Raw genomic sequence first — 23,088 nt, forward strand, 5'->3', positions numbered from 1 at the left:
ACAGACAGTCCCTGGTCTGAAGAGTTCGTTCTGTAAGTAATAAATAGATCAGACATTGCTTCCCTACAGGAAGAGATACCAAGTCCATGCTGGAGTTGAACTTAGCCAAGAGGCATTGAAGGTAGCACCTCTCTCATACAGCCCAACATAAAACCAAGCACCATATAAACCAAGTGGCCCTGAAGACCTATGCAGGGTTCCTTTTACATAGCTGGTGGATGGCACAGTTAGCACATCCAAGAGAATCCTGAAGGAAACAGCAAAAGGGATGCAACAGCATTAACAATACAGAAAAATAACTAAACAGGAGAAAAGAAAAAAAAAACTCTCCAAGAGAGATAGAAATCTTTAATTTAAAAACAGAGTAAGTGTATTCATGGGGAAAGCATGACAAAATACCCCTGGGATAGAGCGTTGCCCTCAAACAATTAAAATTGCATTAAAAAGCTGATAGGAAGGTCTGAGTCCTAAAGAAGATGGGCACAGAAGCCAGTGTTTTCCTTATTTTGTTTAAATACAATTACCTTTTGGGCACTAGCGATAGTCACTGATTAATTTCTTTTTTTGGTACTTAATTTACAACTTCATTGTTCCTGCTTGGAAGCCATTCTCCTCATGTTGCTTCTTAAAGGAGCCAAGCAGGGACTGCAGAGACCGCATTCTGCAGATAACTAGAAGGATCGATTCTGAAGAATGGGGTCTAGGGCTCAGTTACACACGGGGCACAGGGAGGAGGCCTGAACAGAAATCAGTAGGTATTCCAGGGAAGCCTGGCCCTAATTATTGTGCTCTAAAACCTGAGGTATTTAAAAGAGCCCAGTCCTACTCATGAGAGGAGTCTCTGCTGCAGGGTGTGGGGTGTAAACAGCCAGCCAGAGGGAAGGACTCCAGCTAATACAGCAAGCCTTTTGCAGAGCATGTTTAGGGTAGCCTCTGGATTCTGAGAGCTGAGTCAGTATGAGGGGCAGATGTGGCCCCACATTAAAAGCGCTGTAAGCAGATGCCCATTCAGACACATGTTGCCATTTAAACTTGTGCATGATCAGCAGTGCACTTCAACTGGGCTTTGTAAATCAAATAATTTACTTTACCATAAGAGCAACCACATCCTTCCCTTTGCTAGCACCTTCTATCCAAGAATGTCGAAGTGCTTTAGCAAGCTTTAATGAATTGAGCCTCAAAATCCCTGTGATGGGGGTATTTTACAGATGGGGAAACTAAGGTACAGAGAGGAAGTTATTTGCTCAGTGTCACATAGTAATTTCATAACAAAGCTGGAAACAGAGGCGAGTCCCAGCCATATCCTTTGGCCATATGAGCATCCTTCTTCCCCTTCATAGACCCTTCTCTTGTCCCCACCACAACCACCTTACCACTAATGATCACAACTATTCTGCTGGAGTCCCCTATTCCCTCCACAACTGGATGGGGCTCCATGTGGTCACCTGAACCATCTGCCCCACCTGGGAGGTTACCGGCCCAGTCCAAGCCAAAGGCCCTAGAGTGGTCTCCAGATCTCAGCTGTCTGTATTCAGTTTGTGCCGCTTGACTTCACCATCCTCCGGGTGGTAACAGGTTTCAGAGGTTGCATCCCATTCTCTCTCTCTCCTGGACTCATCTGGAAAGCTCTGACCCACAGCCAGCACCTGTCTGATGGTCATGTTAATGCGGGAAGTCTGCAAATACTTGGTACAGATCTGCCAGTCCTCTTCAGAGCAGTGCTCAATGACTGAGCGGTCAGGAAAGTCTGAGGGGAATGCCTGCTCCAGGCACGAGGGCAAAGCTGTTCCCTCAGGGTTGGGGAGGACTCGTGGGACAGCATGGTACAACAGGCGACTGAAGCCGGACATTACCATGATGTCCCCACTGTGCATGAACATGGCTGTTGGGGCTTCATCACGCTTTAGGCCCCCCAACAAAAATATAGAAGATTGTCCAAAACTGGGAAGCACGAAATGTTGCGGGTGGGAGTGAGAGGAGAGAGAGAAAACACACACAGAAGGGAAAGCTCAGTTAGTGAAATAATAATTATGCGCAGAAACAGGAGGATTTTAATCAGCTAAATTCCTCTTTATAGGCCAGATGGACCCTCTGTTACCACTAAGTTTAGTGCACATAAAACAGACTAACTATGCATTGGTTTAAGTTGGGCAGGAGCTCTGTTGATGGATTTCATTCCTGCCCTTTAGCACTCCCCTGCCATTCAGCTATTCCAGTCTTGGGGCTCCAACTCTGCTGATGTGCCCCTAAATCCTGAGGAGCAGCATCCACTGTAATTCAAATCCTATGCCCTTTTCATGCACAGCTCTGCTTATGCACCTCACTCCTGATCTACAGCATCCTTGCTCTTCAAGTCTCCAGAGGTGAAAGGTTACAAACAGACAATTTACCACTAAGTTTCATGGGTCTCCTGTAACCTTACATTAGTTTACAAAAACGTGCATTCAATAGAAGGTAAATGGATGTGCCGCCCCTCCACAGTACACAAGCCTTTCTCCCGGCTCACCTGAATGATAAGAGGGGCTGAGAATGATCCAGCTCGGACTCATCCACGTGAATTCCCAGCGAAGAATCGAAGTGATAGTAGTTCAAGATCCCTGCTTCAGCTTGGAAGCCCTGGAACCCACAAGCAGCAGCCACTTGCTCTGACAAAAAAGCAAGGTCTGAGGGGAAAGGAGTGTAGTGATCTGCTGAGTACTTCTGGAGAAGGGAGGGCATAGAGAAAAGAAATGCTCAGGAAAAACAGAACCCAAGAGCAATAAAATCAGTTTTAAAAAACATTTAGTGAGAACTCAGGGGCTTGTTTTATAGTTTATTGCATGCTAATGTCAAGTTGACAGCTGGAGAATGACATCTTATATTAGCCCAGAATGATCACACAGGGGCAGGAGCAAGGCAAATGTCCCTCACACCCTGCTCTGGATGAACACTCTTGGAGGGAACAAAATAAATTTAGGCTCAGTGGCCCATTCAATTCTGGGTCTGTGCTGAGACTGCCACTAGACATGCATGCTAAATAGTGCTACGTCATATGGTGGTTTGGGTGGTAGACCTGAGGCTATTTTACATGGGCTACTGAGCAGCTGTCATTACTTAGTCATTACTTAAAGCTGACAAAACTAGAGGTGAAAGGCTCTGTCTATCCCATCACCAAAGCCCAGAGCCAACTAGCTTTGCCTCCAATTTGAACAAAAAAAAAAAAAAAAAAAAAAAAAAAAAATCACAGAACTGCAACCCCACAACTTCCACTTTTCTATTCCCCACTGAATATCTCTGACTGGGGAGACCGGGAGGGAGCAGCTGCATTTTCATTAAGGCTGTTCAGTAATAGGCTCACTCTGTACAGATAAGGCTGCAGGTAATTTGGCTAAGTGTGTCTGCAGCGCGCTGATAGACTGTGCTCTTGCTCTGCTCTGCATTCCTCTCCCAGCCTCCCTCAGATCAAGAGTCTGATTAGAAAGGCCATTTTTGTCTCCGAGATCTTCAACAGCCACATGATTCCTGCTGGCTGGCGAGGCATTGCTATTGCTTCAGGCTTGAAGTTTACAGCCACTCCAGCAACAATCTCCTCTACCCTTTACCAAGAGGTAATGTTTTGGTTTTTTTTTTTTTTTGTTTTGTTTTTTACAGATAGTCTACACTGCAAGTGCTACATCTGCACAGCGTGAAGATGCTCTACGTCAACAGGAGAGAGCTCTCCCATTGGGATAATTATTCCACCTCTGTGAGAGGCAGAAGCTACATCGGTGGGAGAGCATCTCCCACACCAACATAGCGCTGGTATGGACACTGCTGAGGTCACTGTAACTTGCGTCGCTCTGGGGGTGGCTTTTTCACACCCCTAAGCAACGTAAATTATATTGACTTAAGCTGTAGTGTAGACCTACCCTCAGAAATAGCTCACCTTCACATACCCAAGATCAGAAGATATGCCCCACTCTTATGTCCAATTACCAAGTTACAATGTTTCAAAGGCCACCTCCTTTCAGTGAGGAAGAGATACTCTGAATAGAGACTCAGGCCTGCAGGCCAGATGTGCCTCACTGCACTACCTCCCAAAGGAAATGACACATGGCAACACACATCTGCCATTAAACCCCCAACACCCAAGCGTAGGATTTAAACTCCCGTTAAATCAAGCTTTGGCTCAAGGCCCTTCTTGAGACAGAGCCTTGTGGGGCCATACAAATTTCCCTGTCATTGCATTCTGGGATGTCCTTCTCTCCTCCCTTTCTGACAGAAGTGCACCCTCCATTAGAAGCATGCAGGAAAAAAGAGAAACAAAGGAGTGATTCTCCTCAAATACCTTGGTATCCCAGTTATAATGGTAACCTAAGGTCACCCAGCGCAGCTTCTCCAGTAAACTTCTGGGCTCCCGTTTGCCGGAACCTTTGCTCCTAAAAGACAAAATTTAAACAGATAATAGAATGGACATTTATTTCCTTCCTTGACATTCTCTGATATTGCTGCATGTAGAAATGGGAGACATTCACCTGTACAACAGCACATTAAACATCTCACAATGGATCTTTCACTTACAGTGCCCAAATCTTTTCCTGGGCGCAGCTCCTCTGGAAGTTCAGTTTATGACATTTGTACAAAATCTAGGGGCCTGCAACAAACGGCCATCACTTCACTTTCAATATAGGAGCTACTGGAGTTATCATGGGAGCAACAGAGGTGATCAGTCGACTGAAGGAATAGCTTTAAAAGGTATGGAAAAAAACTAAATTTGTAGAGCTTGGCTAAACAGCTAATGTGGGGAGGGAACATCTCAGCCTATGAACATCTGAAGGGTGTAAATAAAAAAAAAAGGAGGAAGAATTATGTAGGGCAACACATGGGGTATAACTAGAAAAAAGGGATGAAATTAAGAAAGGGAATATTTGGGCTGAACTAGAGGACAGTGAGTTAGATGGGTCAGGCTGTGTAACGGTCACCAAAGAGAAGGGATAGATTCTCTGTTGCTTGGTGCATTTACAAAAAGTGTTGATGACAGACTGACCAGAAGACATCATGGAAGGAGTAATGCTGCACTGGCTATGGGATATGTGATGGATGAACTAACAAGTCTGCTCCATCTTGTAATATCTATTATTCTAGAATACTGCTGACAACCATCCAGACTGGCATGCAGGACAAAAAGAGAGTTCCTCAAAGTATTTTTAAGGAAGACAGTCATATGACAACATGTTAGTGGCAAATATGGAGCGGGCTGCATGCAGATGAAACACCTCCCAATCATTTATCCCAGCATCTGCAGCTCCTCTTTCTTTATTTTATTACTGTTTGCTCTGCTGTGAAAGAGGATCTGTTTCCGAGCATTTTGATAAATAATAGTGCCAGGGAGGTTGGCTTTCAGCTACAAGGCTTGTTAACGCAATTACACACCTTCTCTCTCAGCAAACAAGAAGCATGCTGTTTCTGCTGCCGCTGCCAAGTCTGACCCAAACTTCAATGTTTGGCTGTTGCTTTTCCACTTTTTTTGCCCTCTAAATGACAGGTCTGTAGATAGTAGCACAGCTTCTAACCTACACCATGGACAGGCCTTAAAGGCCAACTTCCACAGCTCCCATTCCAGTTTCCCTCTTCAAGGTACAATACAGGGAACTGCAGTTACTGTAATGTAGCAATACAGTAACTTTCAAATATCTGTTGGATTGAGTAACCCATGGTGCCCAGAGGTACATGGCACTGCACTTAAAGGATGGAGAACCTATGATTCCCACGCACTTCAAGGAGAACTTAACATGTGCAATTAAAAAAGAATTCTACCACTACCTCCATTTTCAATGTTTCTCTTCACCTGGTTTTTGTTACAATGCTAGAGGTGTTTCTGTGACACCAGGATCTCCACTTCTTACATGTTCAACAGCTTATTTGCCCTGAGGCCTTAACACTTTGTGTGTAATTTCACAAGTGGTTGCTGTGAAGGAAGATGATGTTTCATACTCTTGGAAATGATAAATTCCTAGGACTGGAATAGCCAGGGGTGCTGCAGGTATTGATAGGTATCAGTAGAGCAGAGCTGTGTGTGTGGAAGGGGAACAAAATTGAAATAGCAGGGAGCCTACAGGTTAAAACTGAAATGCATTAGCAGAACTATGCAGGGTGCCCAGTTAATTAATAGCAGGGGGAACTGCAGAGCATGCATGAGATGCATCAGAGCAGAGTTCTGGGAGTGGGAGGAGCTCAGGACTGGAAAAGGAGAGGGCTGTGGGTCAGGAATGAGATGCACTGGCAAAGATGCAAGGAGGCATGAACAGAACCTGCTTGGAATAAACAGGGCTCTAATTCTTCTCTTTCAATAGCACTAAGTTCACTCACATTTTAAAAGCCTCACTGTTGCGTGGGCTAAAAGTCTTTTGATGGCTCTTCTGGGGAGGCAATGAAGTTTCAAGGTTTTTGGTTTATTTACTCTTATATAATGTATTATGCTCCAAAGCCCAACTCTTTCTGCTGGTATCAGCTTCCTCCTCAATCCCCTGGTAGCAATTGCCACTATAACACTTTTTCTCCCTCAGCAAGATGGCAGAGGAATGCACTAAGCCCTTTGGAACTGCTAGCAGTTCCCAATATTTAGGAAGAAACCCAACTTCCCCTCTACCAGTGATGAGTGCTTGATAGGTGCCTTCAGGGAGTGGGAACTCCAAGATTCCTCTGGACCATGGAGCCCCAGCAACTCTCTCTGCACCCCAAAAAGCCCTTGCCTAAAGAAGACAGATGAGCTGGCTGGGTCACTTGCTCTCCCCTAGTGAAAGTGCCCACACATCAGTTTGCTTGCTCATTCTCTCAAGTGAGTGCTTACTAAAAGTGCTAAAGTTTCTCCCAGCCATCACACTCATGCAGCACTGATTTCAGCTGAATCAGCACCAGCTGAAAATTAACCTCCATGTGATTGCCCTGTGTGCACGCAGAGGATGCTCCTAGGAAAGTCCTGCCAAGTCACAGTGGCACCTCAGTTCTCTCACCTGATGGGTTGGGGGGGACTACTGACCAGATTTTAAAAAGCAACGTTCATACTAGATTGAACATAAAAATGTAAAAGCCAAGACTTCAGAAACAAAAAGCCTGGAATACTTCACTCACCCTCAGATCAACAACAGCGCGGGTAGCAGCAAGACAAGTTTCCATTTACAGCACTCTGCAAATGTGCCTTAAGAGGGCTCACCTCTCAGGGCAAAATGGGAATTGCATTACAATAGAAAAGTTCTAGACTGCAGTGCCTTCCTCCTGCTGAACCCCAGAAGAGAGCAAGCAATTTCCCAAGGCAGTTTTGAAGGAATGAGAGGAAAGCATTTTGCTTTCATAGTGGGGCTACAGTGGCTCTCCACCTTTTCAGTACAGCAGAGCATTTTTGCTCCCTTGATAAAATGTTAAGTGCATCTTCTGGAAGGGAGAGGGAATGGGCAGGTTTGCGGGCAAGGAGGAACGCAAAAGGAAACTGGTTACAGGAAGTGTCTCATGGTTACAGAGCCTTTGGAATCAAAACAAGATTAGAAGATGAGACAAGACTGGCTGGCTCATGCGGTTCTGGGAATGGGCTGTGGAGCCTTTCACCTACAGGACACCCATTGCCAGGTTGGAAGTGTGAGGCAGGCTGCCTGGCAGCCTGAGAGAGTTTGGAAAGAGGCTTTTCACCTCTACAGCACTGGCTCCAATCTAAGGCTTAGAAAGACCTCACAATTCCTGCTCCCTGGGCTCACTATGGCACGGTCCCTGATCTCTAGAATGAGAATGCAGAGAGGCAATGGTTATCCTACTTGTGATCTTGTCACTGTCTAATGGACTCATAGCAACTGGAGGGTCCTGCTCCGTCGGCTGGAAGAAGGAGGCTTAGCAAAGGTGCACACCAAGCAGTCACTCACTCACTCACGCCCGTCACCCCAATCGGGGTGTGGGCCGCCAACCACAGATCTCCAGAGCCCTCTGTCCTGGGCCATTCGCTCTAGCTGGTTCCAGGTATAGCCCATTTTTTTGCTATCAGCCTGAAGTTTGCGTCACCAGGTGTTTCTTGGGCGGCCTCTTTTCCGCTTGCCTTGAGGGTTCCACCACAGTGCCTGTCTGGTGATGTTAGTTGGCTGCTTACATAGTGTATGTCCTATCCAACCCCACCTTCTCCTTCTGATTTCTTCCTCTGTCAACTCCCAGCAGGTCCTCTCCAAGAGGTGGATGTTACTGATGGTGTCTGGCCAGTGGATCTGGAGAATCCTTCTGAGGCAGCTATTAATGAAGGTCTGGATCTTCCTGATGGTTGTTTTGGTTGTCCTCCAGGTTTCAGCTCCATACAGTAGGACTGATTTCACACTGCGCTCCTTTCGCACAGTAAACAGCAGATGCAAGAGAAGACCAACGTAGTGGCAGCCACGTCATCACAGGTTGGCCTCAACATTCACAAGGACAAGACCAAGATCCTTAGGATTAACTCCATCAGCAATGACACCAAGCAGTGCAAAGACCTAACTTGAATTTAAGATGCTTAAGTCCATAATACTGTGTGAAACCCTTCTTCCTGCACAATATTCTGCCAGTTCCATCCCCTGCTAATATACTAGACTCAGACTTCAAGGCCAGAAGGGACAATCATGATCATCTAATCCAGGGGTTGGCAATCTTTCAGAAATGGTGCACCGAGTATTCACTCTGATTTAAGGATTCACATGCCAATAATACATTTTAACATTTTTAGAAGGTCTCTTTCTATAAGTCTATAATATATAACTAAACTATTGGTGTATGTAAAGTAAATAAGGTTTTTTAAATGTTTAGAAGCTTCATTTAAAATTAAATTAAAATGCAGAGCCCCCCAGACCGGTGACCAGGACCTGGGCAGTGTGAGTGCCACTGAAAATCAGCTTGCGTGCCGCCTTCAGCACACATGCCATAGGTTGCCTATCCCTGATCTAGTCTGACCTCCTGCACGTTGCAGGCCACAGAACCTTCCCCACCCATTCCTGTAATGGACGTCTATCCTCTGGCTGAAGTCCTCAAATCACAATTTTAAGATTTCACGTTGCATAGAATCCACTATTTACTCTAGTTTAAACCTGCAAATGACCCATGTTGCAAAGGAAGGCAAACCCCCGCCACAGTCTCTGCCAATCTGACCTGTGGGAAAATTCCACTAGCTAGGTGCCAAATCCTTCTGGTTTTATTTGATAATCTGAGGTTATTCTGACAGTCAGGACTCACCTCAGGTGCTCCTGGCTCTGCCCCCACAGATCAATGGTCTCCTCAGCAGCCATGTGCATGTCCAGATTGCACACGTTGGGTTTTTGGGGGTACAGCTTGAGACACTGCTTCACCCAGTGCCGCTGGCAGCCCGGAAGAAAGGGGTTTGAGATGAAAATAAATCCTGGCCATGCAGTCGAAAAGAAAAAAGAAAGAATATAGTTAGGTGTCCATCCATTTTTCTAAACCCTTAGCATTGGAGGGATACTGAGAAACTCTCTTATGTGCTCCAGCACTGACTCTATGCATGGGCAGGTGAAGTCTGTTACCAAAGTACCAGAGAGACAAACTAATCCCATACCCACTGGGTTTATTCTGCCCAAAGCAGAGGATTGTCAGCAATAAGGCTTCAGGGAGAAAGTGCTAGCAGTGGAGACAGTGATTAGCTTCAGTGTGAGGAAAAAGTGATGACAGGAGAAGAAACAGTGTTCCAGTCTAACCACCAACTACAGGTGGCTGGAGTGGGCAGATAAATATTCCTCACATCCTCCTTTTCTCTGGGCTGATTAAGATTTAGTTCTTGGAATGTTCCCTCATAATTCATCCCTGAAAGCAGAGAAGGGGTCCCTGCCAGGTCAGAGTTGAGGCAAACCTGTGGGTGCAAGGTGCACAGGGGACACTTTCCCTTCCACTAGTCCATGTTATATCTGTCACGTGGATCTAGAATCTCTCTCTCCAGGACTATCAATATGGTAAATTTCACCAACACCAACTCTTTTAATTCATATTAAAAAAAAAAAAAAGAGAGATGTATAGAGGCAAAAAGAAAGCAAAATAAGTTTCCAGGATTTGTTCAGCTGGATTCTTTTGAACTCTGAAGATATTTAAGGTTAAACAGGGACAAAATCAGAAACAGATGAAGACAAGCAGCAAGGCTGAAAGTCTCAGTGGGATACAAATTTACGCTGAAGCTTTATGAAAGAGGTAACAAACAGAAAAAACCTCCTGCCAGCAAATCTTATAGGCCTTTCAACAGTAAATTAACTATCTTAGAAAAGGTGCTCTCAAGTTATTAGGATACCATTGCTCATTCCACTCGATCCCCTACACCCTCCAGATCATGGCGCTGCCTTCTGACAGCTTTGCTTACAAGACATTCCCTCACCAGAAGTATTACATTTACTCTGTTGGCATCTGTATGGAACAGAATAATAATAATACTGCTTTGCCCTTTGATAGATTTATACCTGGTGTTCTCAAAGCGCTCTACAAAATACATGAATTACACTGCACTAGATGGGGATTATCCTAGGTCACACAGCAAAGCTTGGAATAGAACCCACATGTCATGGGGGCTGGCCCTTTCAGGGGAGTTAGGACTAGTCTACCTGTGACAGGCACGGCTAGAGAATGAGCAGGACTTGTTGCCACCTGCAGAGGGCAGGGAACCTGAAGGGCCAGTCTGTATTTCATTCTGGTTTCATGGCCTGCCAGCGACATTAGGTAGTGGTATTTCCATGGAGCCGTGAACCTACGCATGTATTTGGTACAGTTCATGGAATCTGCCAACGCCTGTCCCTTCTGAAATGGGAGCCTGGTGCACATCTACATAGACTGTGTCAAGTTGCAGCCCCTCTTCTGGCTCCTCCAAAACCTCTTACTGAGGTTCTGGCTGCACTTTTCCCCACATCTCCTCACACTCCACCCATAGCCCTACAAAGTCACAAGACCTCCTCATCAACATCCTTATGGTGCTGGCTAAGACGGCCATCCATCAAACTAGGAGGAGGAAGCTTAGTATGGGGAGGGAGGGAGAAGCATGCTCTGCGACTCTGAGGCCTATTTCCAGTCCCTTGTTAAATCGCACCTCTGAGCAGAATTGCTATGGGCAGTGTCCACTAACTCCTTAGACACCTTTGAGGAGCAGTGGTCACTATTGGGGGTCCCTGTTCAGTGTCCCCTTTTGATTTTACACCTTTGACCCTCCTGTTCCTGTTTTGTCATTTGTTGTCCCCATAATTCATCTGTGATCTGGGTTCAGTGGTTCCTCCCCCACAACTGACATGGCAGACTTTCAGTTCTGAGTGGTTCTAAATCCACCCATCCCAGTACCCACAAGAGGCAAGGAGAATGAGCAAACCCAGATCCACCTGTGAGTAGTTCATTACGTAGATGCTTGGGTGTCAATTAATTAGCTAAACAGACACCTGGGCTTTGTAAGAGGGCAGAGAGAACTCAGTCTGGCAGCTGGAACCACAGGCAGTAAGCTCCTACAGAAGGCTCTGAGCCAGTTTGCACAGGAAATGGTATTCCAAGGGAAGCAGCCTGGGGCCACTGCCATAGCCCAGAGCAGAGAAAGAGACTCTAAAAGGTAGCCCAGAAAGTGGCTGGGAATAAAGCCCAGAAGCATGTTGAAGAGACACCCCAGATGATAGAAGAACCTTCTGTTTGTCTGGACTTTTCAGTTGGACTTCGTGTTTTGTGACTTGGCTGGAGGGTTCAAACACTTCTCCAGAACTAACTGGTGTGTGGAGAGCAAAGGAGACCCACTTTGGGGAGGAAAACAGACAGGGAGCACTGCAGTGCAACAGTAGACTGACAGGGGGTGCTATGGGGCAGCCATGACAGCAGGCACACGTGCAGGCAGTGACTGAATGTGTGGTTGGTAAACTGAACCGAAGTTAATAGGATAGAGAGGTGAAGGGGTCTCGCCTACAAATATTAAATTTCCAGTAGGGTACCTAAGCCATATAGTTCCTGGGGCAATCTCAATTTCAAAAATGGCAGGCTGGCTCCAGAGCAGAGAAGTCAGTAAGCCTGGAATTCTAGTTTTCAAGAACAGCAACTGAAGTTACATTCAAAGGGTGGCTTATAGAGCACGTCACAGGTGACATACACACAACAGAAATACCAGAAGAAACTTTTTGTTACTGGGATCTGCAATCTCTTAGTCTCCATTTAACTCCTGGATAAGTCTGTCTCCCTAAATTCCCCTGACAGCTTCAACTGGATATGGGATTCCCTTTCTCTTACTCTGTTCAACTGCTGTGCACTGTTGCTGTGCATGGTTTAACATTAGTGCCATTTCATCTCAGAGGTGACTGCATTTCAGTGATGGGTGAAATTATTCCTGTAGCATTTGAAATTTGAGATGAAAGGTGCTATGGAAATGTAAGATAGTTGTCACAGGGTGCGTCAATGGATTTCCATTCACAGGGTGCGTCAATGGATTTCCATTCTCAAGATGGAAGGTAGAGTTGGTACAGCTCAAAAAACTGTTTATTCTTCTGTTTCCCTCTTCATGCATACCAAGCTTCAAAGCTCTAAACCGGTTCCTCTTTCTGCTGCACTTGGGCTACAACTTATATCATGCACAGACAAACCTATATCAATTCCTCAGCCAGGGCAGTGTAATGCCACAGAGTACAGGATGGGGAGAACAAGAGAGGGAGACAATTAAATCAGAGGTGGCAAAGCCATGTTTTGTCTTGCTTGAAGTCAGATGCACTTACCTGGGTACCCATCCAGGCAATAGGCTTTCCACTGGCTAACTGGCCGCAGTCCTGCTCTGTAGGCATCTTGATCGCTGACTGAAGAAATGCTTAGGTCAGAGCTGACCATCTGGCAGGAGAAAAGCAGAAGTCAGGCAGCTGAACATGGCAAAAATTTGACATCCCTTCAAATACAGACAGATGAAGCTTATCTGATTTATATTCAACTACGTTAAAATAGGAGCATGGGAGTCTTTCCTGCTATGCGTGTAAGCCAGGAAGGAATGGGGCTATGCTGTAGTGTATCAGCGTCTCAGGGACTCTAGTGATAGGAATGCTCCCAGAGAACTATTCCCTCAGTGAACTTGCAGGAGCAAAATCAAATTGTTAAACTGCCATGAATATATGACAAATCAAACAGAAGCTAGAGCCTTTATCATTCATCATAGGTCAGAAGGAAAACCCCTCATTCTTAAAGGAGTAGGGGCAGCAGGGAAAAATTACATGTGGCCAGAAATAATGTATTCACCTATTCACAGATTGCAACCTCATGCTGGTGTTGACAGATCCATCAAGCTGCACTAGATAGTAAATGCGTAGCACTTATATAACACTTCCCATCATCAACGCACTTTCCACCTTCAGAGCACTTTCCAAACATTTGTCACTCATCACAATCCCTTTGGAGGTAGGTGAGGATCATCTGTCTTCTACAGAAAGGGAAACTCAGATATATAAAATGACTTGGCCAAGGCTACACAATGAGTCAGTGCCAGAACTGGTAGCAGAATTGTTCCCTATCTTGTGCTCAGACCACACAGTTCTCTTTTTCTTGTATCTGAATCAGCAGCTACAGGATTAAGTGTTATTCTTTGCACCTCATTTGGATTGTTTCACTGATCATGTTCTCTCTCAGCCTGTGTCTGCACTACCCCAAGATCAACGTTCTGAGGATCAATGCACCGGGGTTGATTTAGTGGATCTAGTGAAGACCGGCCAAATCAACCGCAGATCACTCTCCACTCAACCCTGGTACTCTACTCTAAATGAGAAGAGAAAGGTAAGTTGACAGGAGAATATTTCCCATCGACCCAGCATAGCGTGGACCCTGCGGTAAGTCGACTTACCGCGGTAGAGTAGACATAGCCTTAGTTCAACTACTCAGACTCCACAATGCAGTATAAGTGCCTAGGCAGAGCTTGTCTCTCTGCACACTCAAAGCTGACAGGGCCTCAGTTTACAGCAGGGATCGGCAACTTTTCAGAAGTGGTGTGCCCAGTCTTCATTTATTCACTGTATTTTAAGGTTTTGCGTGCCAGTAATACATTTTAACATTTTTAGAAGGTCTCTCTCTATAAGTCTATATTACTAAACGATTGTTTAGTAACTAAATTGTTTGTAAATTGATTGTTGTATGTAAAGTAAATAAGGTTTTCAAAATGTTTAAGAAGCTTAATTTAAAATTAAATTAAAATGCTGATCTTATGCCACTGGCCAACTCAGCCTGCTGCCGGCCTGGGGTTCCGTTCACCTAGTTTGGCAGCAGGCTGAGCAGGGCCTGCAGGACCCCGGCTGGTAAGGGGCTGACAGCTGGGACCCCAGACCGGCAACGGACTGAGTAGGGCCGGTGGCTGGGACCCCAGACTGGGAATGCAGGTGGGAATGTGCAGGGGGGGGCATGGGTGCAGGAGCTCCCGTTTGGTGCTCAGGATGGGGGTGGGGATGTGGGGGGGTGCAAGAGTCAGGGCATGGGGTGTGAGAGGCTGGGTATGTGTGGGAGGTGCAGGAGTCAGAATAGGGGCTGGAGGTGTGTGAGGGGTGCAGAAGTCAGGGCTGGGGTTGTGGGGTGTGCAGTGGTCAGGGCAGAGGGCTGGGTGTGTGGGGAGGTTCAGAGGTCAGGGCAGAGGGCTGGGTTGCTCGGCTCGTGGGGGTGCTCCGAGCACCCTGCCATGAGCGGCTCATGACAGGGGACTGGAGGGATATGCCCGATTCCACCCCTTTCCTCAGGGCCCCGTCTGTCCCCCTCTTCTCTGCCTCCTCCCCGGAGCAGCGAGCACGCTGAAGCTCTGCTACCCATCCCCCTCGCAAGGATGACCAGCTGATTGGCACAGGGAAGGAGAGGACGAGGGGTAGGAAAGCAGCATGCTGGGGGAAGGGGGAGCTTGGCTGTTGGCAGGACCAAGCTTCTGCCTCCTGCCCCCGCAGGAGAGCGCGGTGGCCGGAGGGGCTGAGTGGGGCGGGATCTGGCAGGTAGCAGCATGCCATTAAAAAGTGGCTCGCATGCCGTCTTTGGCACGTGCCGCAGGTTGCTGACCCCTGGTTTACAGTCTTCTGAATCAAAGGACAAATATCAGGTGACGCTAAATCCTTAGCATTTAGGAGTTTCCTGCATCTAACCATTTTTACTGGAAAACCATGAATAATTATTAGCTCAGAGACTCCTGTCTGTGGAATGTGCCTGAGAAGATTCTTTCCTCAGCCAAGGATGTCACCACAAACTTCCCAGCTCCTGCCTTTACAAGATACTAATACACCAGCTGCGGCCCTTTCTTCAGAATAATGGAAACTGCTTCTGTGCCAAAGATCTACATGCTCTGAAACAGGTAAATAAACCTCAGAGCAAGACAGCTTGGAGACATCTCACATCATCAGAGAACTCAACTGCTTTACACTCACTCCTCACTGAAGAGAAGATCCACACGTTTTTTTGCCCATGGGGGGAAATGAAATACATCCATTGCCAAATATCGAGTCACCTCCGATGGTGGTAGGGACAGAACAGAGATATTTAAATGGATCAGACACTGTTGATGCTTTCAATACTTAGAAGTGTTTAAAATTTCCCAAAGGGGCTGCAGCTAAGTTCCCTCTGCCCAGTTCTGAGCCCACTCATGTACCCCAAACCCCTCATCCCCAGCCTCACCCCAGAGCCCAAAACTAACCCTCAGTTTGAAAACCACTGTTTTAGATGGTATTATCTGTTATTTTTGAGGGGAGGAAAGAGAAAAGAATACGACAAACAGAAAATGCAGATTCTGTCTGTGGTGTGACTTAGAACCTCACTGCAGGAGAAACACAGGCTCAGCACATGATCTCATCAGCCAATCAAGATCTGTCAAACTTGTACCAGGAGTGGGCTGTTGAAGGCATTGCTTTTAGATGCTCTTCTGGTCATAGCCTCACAGCACTGTTGCAAAGCATAGAGTTGTCTTGGCAGCTAAGCAAGACTCGCTATTAGACAGAAGGCAAAGAGAAATAGGAAAGAGAAGAAATATGGTAGGAATGCAAGGGAGAAAATGAAACATGAGAAAAGGGATTACCCAAATCTCATATTCCAGGTGTTGTTCAGGACTGAGGTTATGTCTACACTAGCACTCATTGGTAAAACTTTTGTTGGTCAGGGGTGTGAAAAAACACACACTCCTGACAGATATAAGCTTCACCAACAGAAGTGCCTGTGTGCACAGTGCTATGTCAGCAGGAGACGCTCTCCCACCTACCACTGCTCATTGGGGATGGTTTAATCATGCTCACGGGAGAGCTCAGTGGTTTGAGTATTGGCCTGTTAAACCCAGGGCTGAGAATTCAATCCCTGAGGGGGCCATTTAGGGATCTGGGGCAAAATTCTGTCTGGGGATTGGTCCTGCTTTGAGCAGGGGACTGGACTAGATGACTTCCTGAGGTCCCTTCCAACCCTGATATTCTATGATCTACATGATCTATGTTGGCATAGAGGGCTACCTGGGAGATCTTATAGGGGCACAGGTGCAGTGGTACAACTATGCCACTATAAGGTCTGTAGTGTAGACACAGCCTCAGTCAAAGCTAGTGGAGATGACAAGTGTTACCTGATCCTGACTGGGCCAGGACCAGGACAATGATGGTGATATGGTGGATCCATGTCCCAGGAGATAGTGGAGGTGGAAGTCATGAAGGTAAAGCGTGGCTCCTTCCGGTCCACGCATCCCACTCTTCCCATTTAGTGATCTGTGACTTTACCAGGAGCCTTGAAGACCTCTTATCACAGTTCTTTTAACTTAAACCAATTTGTAGCAGTCTACTTGTCTCCAATTTCCGCCTACTTTCATAAACAATTTTATGTAACAAGCTGAGTTGGACTTTTGTAACCTTGATCAACTTAAGAGTAGAGAGTGTTGCACAATAACTCCTGGCCCATCCCTTTATTTTTCCAATCATGGCCAGCATCCTTTTTGTTCCTATGCACCCAAATTCAGCCACACAGCAGCTGTAGAGATTCTCTACTCTGCAGACCTCATGAAGGGTATAAAATACCAAGAAAGTGTAGAATTAAAGGCAAAAACACCAGAGAGAGTAAGAATTGAAGTGATGCTATCATCGAGTCACACAATCTGATGATGTGTGTTTGCCTGGACCCCTCTGAGGCACTGTGCATATCAGGAATGGGAGAGTGTATCCCTGCTGCTTAGGAATTACAGGACAGAATCTGGGGGCTATCGATAATTATTGCGCACCATCAGAACATCTAAGACTCCTGCCCTCAGCTACTTGAACAATGTCACAACAGGCAAATCTACACCCATCCATAATTCCTAAAAGTCAGAGATACCGCCATGACTTTTTTTTTTGGGGGGGGGGGAGGGGAGAATTAAATGAAGAAACAATTCTGCTTCTCTTCTCTCATTTTTTAGTACCAAAGAGATTTCAACTAAATTGAATTATTTGCTTCCAGAGAATTCAAGTTTTATTGGTCCAAAATCTAAGACTTGTCACATTCAGCATTTACTCCTGAGGAAATTCTGCGCCACTGCACATGTGCAGAATTCATGTCCCTCATGCAGATTTCTTTGCTTCCTCACAGAAAAATGACTTTCTTACAGAGAAGCAATGGGAAGCCACAAGAGTGGTCATGCAACCCTCCCTAGCAGTATGTTTTGGGTGCCCAGGGCAGCCGGAAGAGAGGTAAATCACTCTGGGGCAGGAAGCAGGACTGAGAAAGACCTGGCTGGTGTCTCCTCCCTGCGCTGGGCTCAGCTGCTAGTCTGGGCTGGGCAAGACAGGACCTCCTCCTCCCCTGCATGGCATCCAGGGCCAGGTCAGACCCACCCCCAGATTTCTCCCCAGGCAGCAGGAAGCTCTGCAAACTCCCTTCTCCACCCCACTTCCTGCACCCATCACTCCTCAGCTGCAGTGAGAGGGATCCCTGTACAGGGAGCTGCTCCTCCATCCATCCAAGCTCTGTGATTCCAGACCCTTCTGCTGAGCCTCACCCCACTCCCACCCCCAATCTGGACTACTACAAGTCACCTGCACCTAGATCCCCATGCCACTGAGCTACACTCCCCCAGAATTGGGAACCCCACTGAGCCCCCACATCCAGACTCCCCACACTGAGCCCCAACCACCTCCCTCCCAGACCTGAGCCCCTTTACCTAGTCCCCTTGCAGGGGCCATTACTATTGCACCCAGAACCCCCCAACAAGCCGCTGTGCATCCACAGCCCCCTGACACCCAGATCCCCCACTGAGCCATCTGCACCCAGACTGCCCCACACAGAACCCTCTCAACCCACACCTTGATCCCACCCCTACACTACTAAGTCCCTCCACACTTGGATCCTGCCTGCCTGCCCACACATGGTACACCTGGCACAGAGGGACAAGTCACTGGGATATTTCTGAGGCAGGCTCGGTCCTTGCACTGTGTCAGGGTTGGTACAGCCTCACTGTTTAGTCCATGTCCCAGCTAGGCGGCTGGGGTGTGAGAGCTGCACAGTGATCTCCCACTTCTGCGCTGCCAGTGGCGTGTGCTCCCCAATGCCATGCTGGATCCTCCACATTTATTTGACAAATAAATATATTGTGCACAGAATTTTTATTTTTTTGGTGCAGAATGCCCTCAGGAAAAAGCACTGGACCATTGCCTAAAAAGAACTGCTAGGCCAAAAACCACTTATGTTTTTAAAGTCTGCTATCTTGAAAAATCCCAGGCTTATGAGCATATAATGTATGTGGAATCTCAGCTTCTTTTAAAAGGCATAGTGCATTTGTTTCTAGCCCTCATGGATTTTGATATCGCACATTAAAACCACTAGGGCTGCCTTGGTCTAGCAGTGCTTTTGGACACATTTGTTTCTAGAGATGGTAGGCTGTAAGATAATGGATCTTACAAAAAAAAATCACTTCATTCTAAGCAATAACTTGGTTTTGTCCATACAATAATACAGTAATTAAGATGTAATGGCCACTCTACAAGAGCTACTAGAGCTAGAAACCACAAAGTTTTATAGTATGTGACAGACTGGAATCAGAGTTTTCAAATGATATAAAGCATTAATCTCTAACTAGCAGGTCATGCAATCTTAGGACTTCATTGGAAATGATGCTGGGGGAAGTAAGAGAGCAATAAAAATGATTTGATTTTATGACCAGTTGTCTTACAGCCTACCAGGTGTAGAAACACTTTGACTGGACTTCTATATAGACATTACGCACAAACCATATTAAGAGTATTATTAAGGTTGCATAAGCAAGCTCTCAAAAGTTAGGAAATGCCAGAATGAAGGTTGCCTGTGCAACTTTAATTTGGTCCTTCTGTGTGAATGCATTACAAAACTGTCTTTAATTACCTAATCTCACACACTTTTTTCCACAGGACCCCTGCCTCATTCAGTGCACAGTACAGACTCCTTCTAGGAGTGAATCAAGGTAGTAAGTGGAAGAAGCTGTCATCTGCAGTGCCCCAACCTCATTTATTGCTGAAATTGGAAGGAGTGCAATATCTGAAGTACTAGGAATGAATGGCTGTAGGCCTGCCCAAAACTAAAGGCCCTCCCCCTCAATTAAGAGGGAGGAACCACTGGACCCAAGCATCATTTGCTTATAGGGCACAACAAATGAAAAAAACAGGAGCAAAGGTGAGGTCAGAGATAAAGAAGCAGGGATCCTGGGGGGGACACCAAGCAGAGAACTTCCAATAGAGCCCACTGCTCCTCAAAGGCATCTAAGAAGTCAGTGGACGCTGCCCAGAGGAACTCTGCCTAGAGACTCCCCCGCATCCAGCTTTCTTCTCCTGGTATGATGGATGGCCCAGGCAATTTTATATCTGGCATTTTCTAACTTAAATTGCTTGACTTTGCAACCTAAATAAATATATAAAAAGTAAAACTGCAACAATCCCCACATGACTCATTAGCAGAGCTTGAACCTTGCAGCTTCAACATATACTTCTAACACTTAAAACAGTGTTTCTCAAACTTTTGTATTGGTGACCCCTTTCACACAGCAAGCCTCTGAGTGCAACCCCCACCCTTATAAATTAAAAAACTTTTTTGTATATTTAACACCATTATAAATGCTGGAGGCAAAGTGGGGTTTGGGGTGGAGACTGACAGCTCACAATCCCCCATGTAATAACCTCATGACCTCCTGAGGGGTTCCAACCCCGTTTGAGAACCCCTGACTTAAACAGCACTAACTACATTAGTTGGGAGCAGAAGAATGCTATCCAAGAAGGGTGGATGGGCTGCTGGTGCCACATGCTGGGTCTGGGAGCTCAACCTGGCTTTTTCTCTTGGTCCCCCCAGAGACAGATGGATTTGTTCCCCATGTTATGTCCCCAAAGCAAGGCAGGGATAACTGGGGCTTTGTGATAGGTCTGAAGAACAGTCAGGGAGTGTCATAGTGGGACTCTCTTCTCCTTCCTACCCAGGAAGTTGGGGGAAGCAGAACCACCACCACCAAAAAGGGGATAAGTTGCTGGGGTAATGTGTCTCCTCTCAGGAGGGGTATTGTGGTGGTAGTAGAGAGTGAGGCTGGGCTCTTTGACCCCTGAAAGCTGCTCCAGAAGATCCTGTTCCCACATAAATGCATGTTGCTGCTTTAGCCAATGTATGAGCCTGGCCTTAAAAATATTCATGTTTAGACGTTTTGGCATTCTGCCAACATTCTCTTGTGCAGTGAAAGTCACAGTGGTTAAATGGTATTTTTTTAACAGTTTCTCTCTGAAACTTCCAACAGTATTTCATGGAGAAAAGAAAAGACACTTCTGTAGCCTGAGGGTTTCACTCCTGCTGAATTTCAAAGGACTACAGCCAGGGTAGTCGATTATTTTTTGTCAAGATCCAAATTTCTTGGTCAAAGTACAGTCAAGGTCCAGACTCCAGAGAAAATAATTAAAAAAAAAAACCAGATGATGATAAAAATAAATTTCATGGTCCGTTCAAAAGAGTTTGGCAGTCTGGATTTGGCCCATGGTCCACCTGTTGACTACTCCTGGACTACAACAATCAATCATACAATCGTAGCACTGGAACAGACCCTCTCAGTCTTCTCTGCTCCAGACTAAACAAACCCAATTTTTTCAATCTTCCCTCACAGGTCATGTTTTCTAGACCTGTAATCATTTTTGTTGCTCTTCTCTGGACTTTCTCCAATTTGTTAACATCTTTCCTGAAATGTGGCGCCCAGAACTGGACACAATACTCCAGTTGAGGCCTAAGCAGCAGAGTAGAGCGCAAGAATTACTTTTTGAGTCTTGCTTACAATACTCCTGCTATACATCCCAGAATGTTTGCTTTTTTTGCAACAGTATTACATTGTTGACTCATATTTAGCTTTTGATTCACTATAACCCCCAGATCCCTTTCCGCAGTACTCCTTCCTAGGCAGTCATTTCTCATTTTGTATGTGTGCAACTGATTGTTCCTTGCTAAGTGGAGTACTTTGCATTTGCCCTTATTGAATTTCATCCTATTTACTTCTGACCATTTTCCCAGTTTGTCCAGATCATTTTGAATTTTAATCCTATCCTCCAAAGTCGGTGTTAAGAGCTTTAAAAAAAAAGAAGAAAAAAGAAAAAGGGTTGCAAGAATCTTTTATAGTAGAAAGTGTTAGGCAATCTAAATTTGGAGGTCATTACTGCTGCCTCCTATGATCAGAATGTGCTCATCCCAATGTTATTGGAGGACCACTAAACCTGTGTGTTATTTTAGAGAGAGAGCTTATTTGCCTCTTCCGTTTACTACTCCCCTGAAGTTGTTAACCTCTATTCTTAATGTGTTTTCTCTACATCAGCTAATTGTGCTACCACAGATAGAAGATGCTTGGTTTAGGTACGAAATAAGCAGCAGACAGATTGACTCTTAAGGAAACAGCTTCCTTTCTGAAATAGTCCTAATAATATACAATTAAAAAAACCAAGAGGAATGCGATCATATTAACAGATTAGGTATAGCCAGTATGGTGCTTTAGAAATGCAGAGAGATTAACAGGTCATGGAAGAGGATTTCTAGCTGGGTGCATTTCACAGTTTTCCATGAGGTTCCAGCCCACCGCACTGAACACAACTTTCATGTGAAGAATAAATACCCATAAATCTGCTCTTGCAGATGGGAAAAATGCTAGTCACAGACACTGTGATCAACTACTGCTGGTGAAAGATTGTATGAAGGTGAGAAGGCAGTGTTATTTACAGAAGAGGCAGCCACATTACCTGTATCATTGTCTGTACTATAAATATTCAAGACAAGCATTTGCAGCAAGGCAAATAGGAATATTAACATACATACATACATACATACATACGGAAAGGAGGAAACTCCAGCCTCTCTAAATACTCTGTAAGCAAACTTGATGGGCTCTTCTAAAAGGCTTTCATGACAACCTCTAGAGATGGCAATTCTCAGAGTTGTGAGTGGTAGCCGTGTTACTTTGTATCAGCAAAAAGAAAAAGGAGTCCTTGTGGCACCTTACAGACTAACATAGATGAGCATATCTAGCCCACGAAAGCTTATGCTCAAATACATTTGTTAGTCTCCGAGGTGCTACAAGTAATTCTCAGAGTGTAGCGCAAGTCACATGCCACCCTACGATTTCCCTGGCGCCCAGCTCCCAGAGTCAGGCCCTCACAGGAGAATTTCCACCTTCCTTGAGCACACGCGTTTCCAGCCCGCGTACTTGCAGCAGGGAAAAGTTAATAACGCGATGACGGCTCACAAACCAGGAAGCCAAGACAAAGCCCCAGGGTTTTAGCACCTCGCGGTTCTGAGCCCATCTCATGATTTTGAGAGGAACCAAACTGACGATTTCCTTACAGGTGGCAGTGGGCAGCGCAGTGAATAGCCCGGGCCGAGTTGACACTCCTGTCCCCCCCATGGCACTTAATGCCCGAGTAGGAAACCTGCGGCTCAGCCGGTCTGGAGAACGCGGCGGGGGCTCGAGGGCGAGAGCGGCGGCCAGAGCCCGGGAGCGGAGATCTCCCCACTCCTCGCAGTTACCTGGTCCCCCGCGGCGGAGAAATCAATTACGCCCCGCAAGTCGGGCCCGCCCCGCAGGTCCCGCTGCCGGTAGAAACGGAAGAGCCGGCGGAAGGCGTCTTCCCGACCCTCCCTCACCAGGGCCGCGGCCGCGGCCGCCGCCGCCATCTTGGCCATGACAACCTCTCACCC

General features: G+C 46.2%; 1 protein-coding gene across 1 annotated transcript; it reads right to left on the bottom strand.

Annotated features, from left to right (window-relative positions):
* Positions 1-328: 328 nt before the first annotated feature.
* On the bottom strand, positions 329-23,073 carry ALKBH1 (alkB homolog 1, histone H2A dioxygenase). The gene is made up of 6 exons (XM_050953332.1): positions 22,918-23,073; positions 12,684-12,792; positions 9,193-9,355; positions 4,307-4,397; positions 2,507-2,700; positions 329-1,941 (listed from the first exon to the last, which is right to left on the bottom strand). The coding sequence occupies exons 1-6, from the start codon at positions 23,071-23,073 to the stop codon at positions 1,518-1,520; spliced, it is 1,137 nt and encodes a 378-aa protein (XP_050809289.1). The 3' UTR covers positions 329-1,517.
* Between the last annotated feature and the right edge of the window lie 15 nt (positions 23,074-23,088).

Source organism: Gopherus flavomarginatus, chromosome 5 (genome assembly GCF_025201925.1).
Source record: "Gopherus flavomarginatus isolate rGopFla2 chromosome 5, rGopFla2.mat.asm, whole genome shotgun sequence".
In the NCBI taxonomy this organism is placed as follows: domain Eukaryota; kingdom Metazoa; phylum Chordata; order Testudines; family Testudinidae; genus Gopherus; species Gopherus flavomarginatus.

Coding starts and splice junctions, on each gene's coding strand:
- ALKBH1 (XM_050953332.1), bottom strand. CDS start 23,073: ATGGCCAAGATGGCGGCGGCGGCCGCGGCCGCGGCCCTGGTGAGGGAG. Junction 9,356..12,683: donor TTGCCTGGATGGGTACCCAG/GTAAGTGCATCT, acceptor CTGCATGGCCAG/GATTTATTTTCATCTCAAAC. Junction 4,398..9,192: donor CAGAGCCAGGAGCACCTGAG/GTGAGTCCTGAC, acceptor TTTGTCTTTTAG/GAGCAAAGGTTCCGGCAAAC.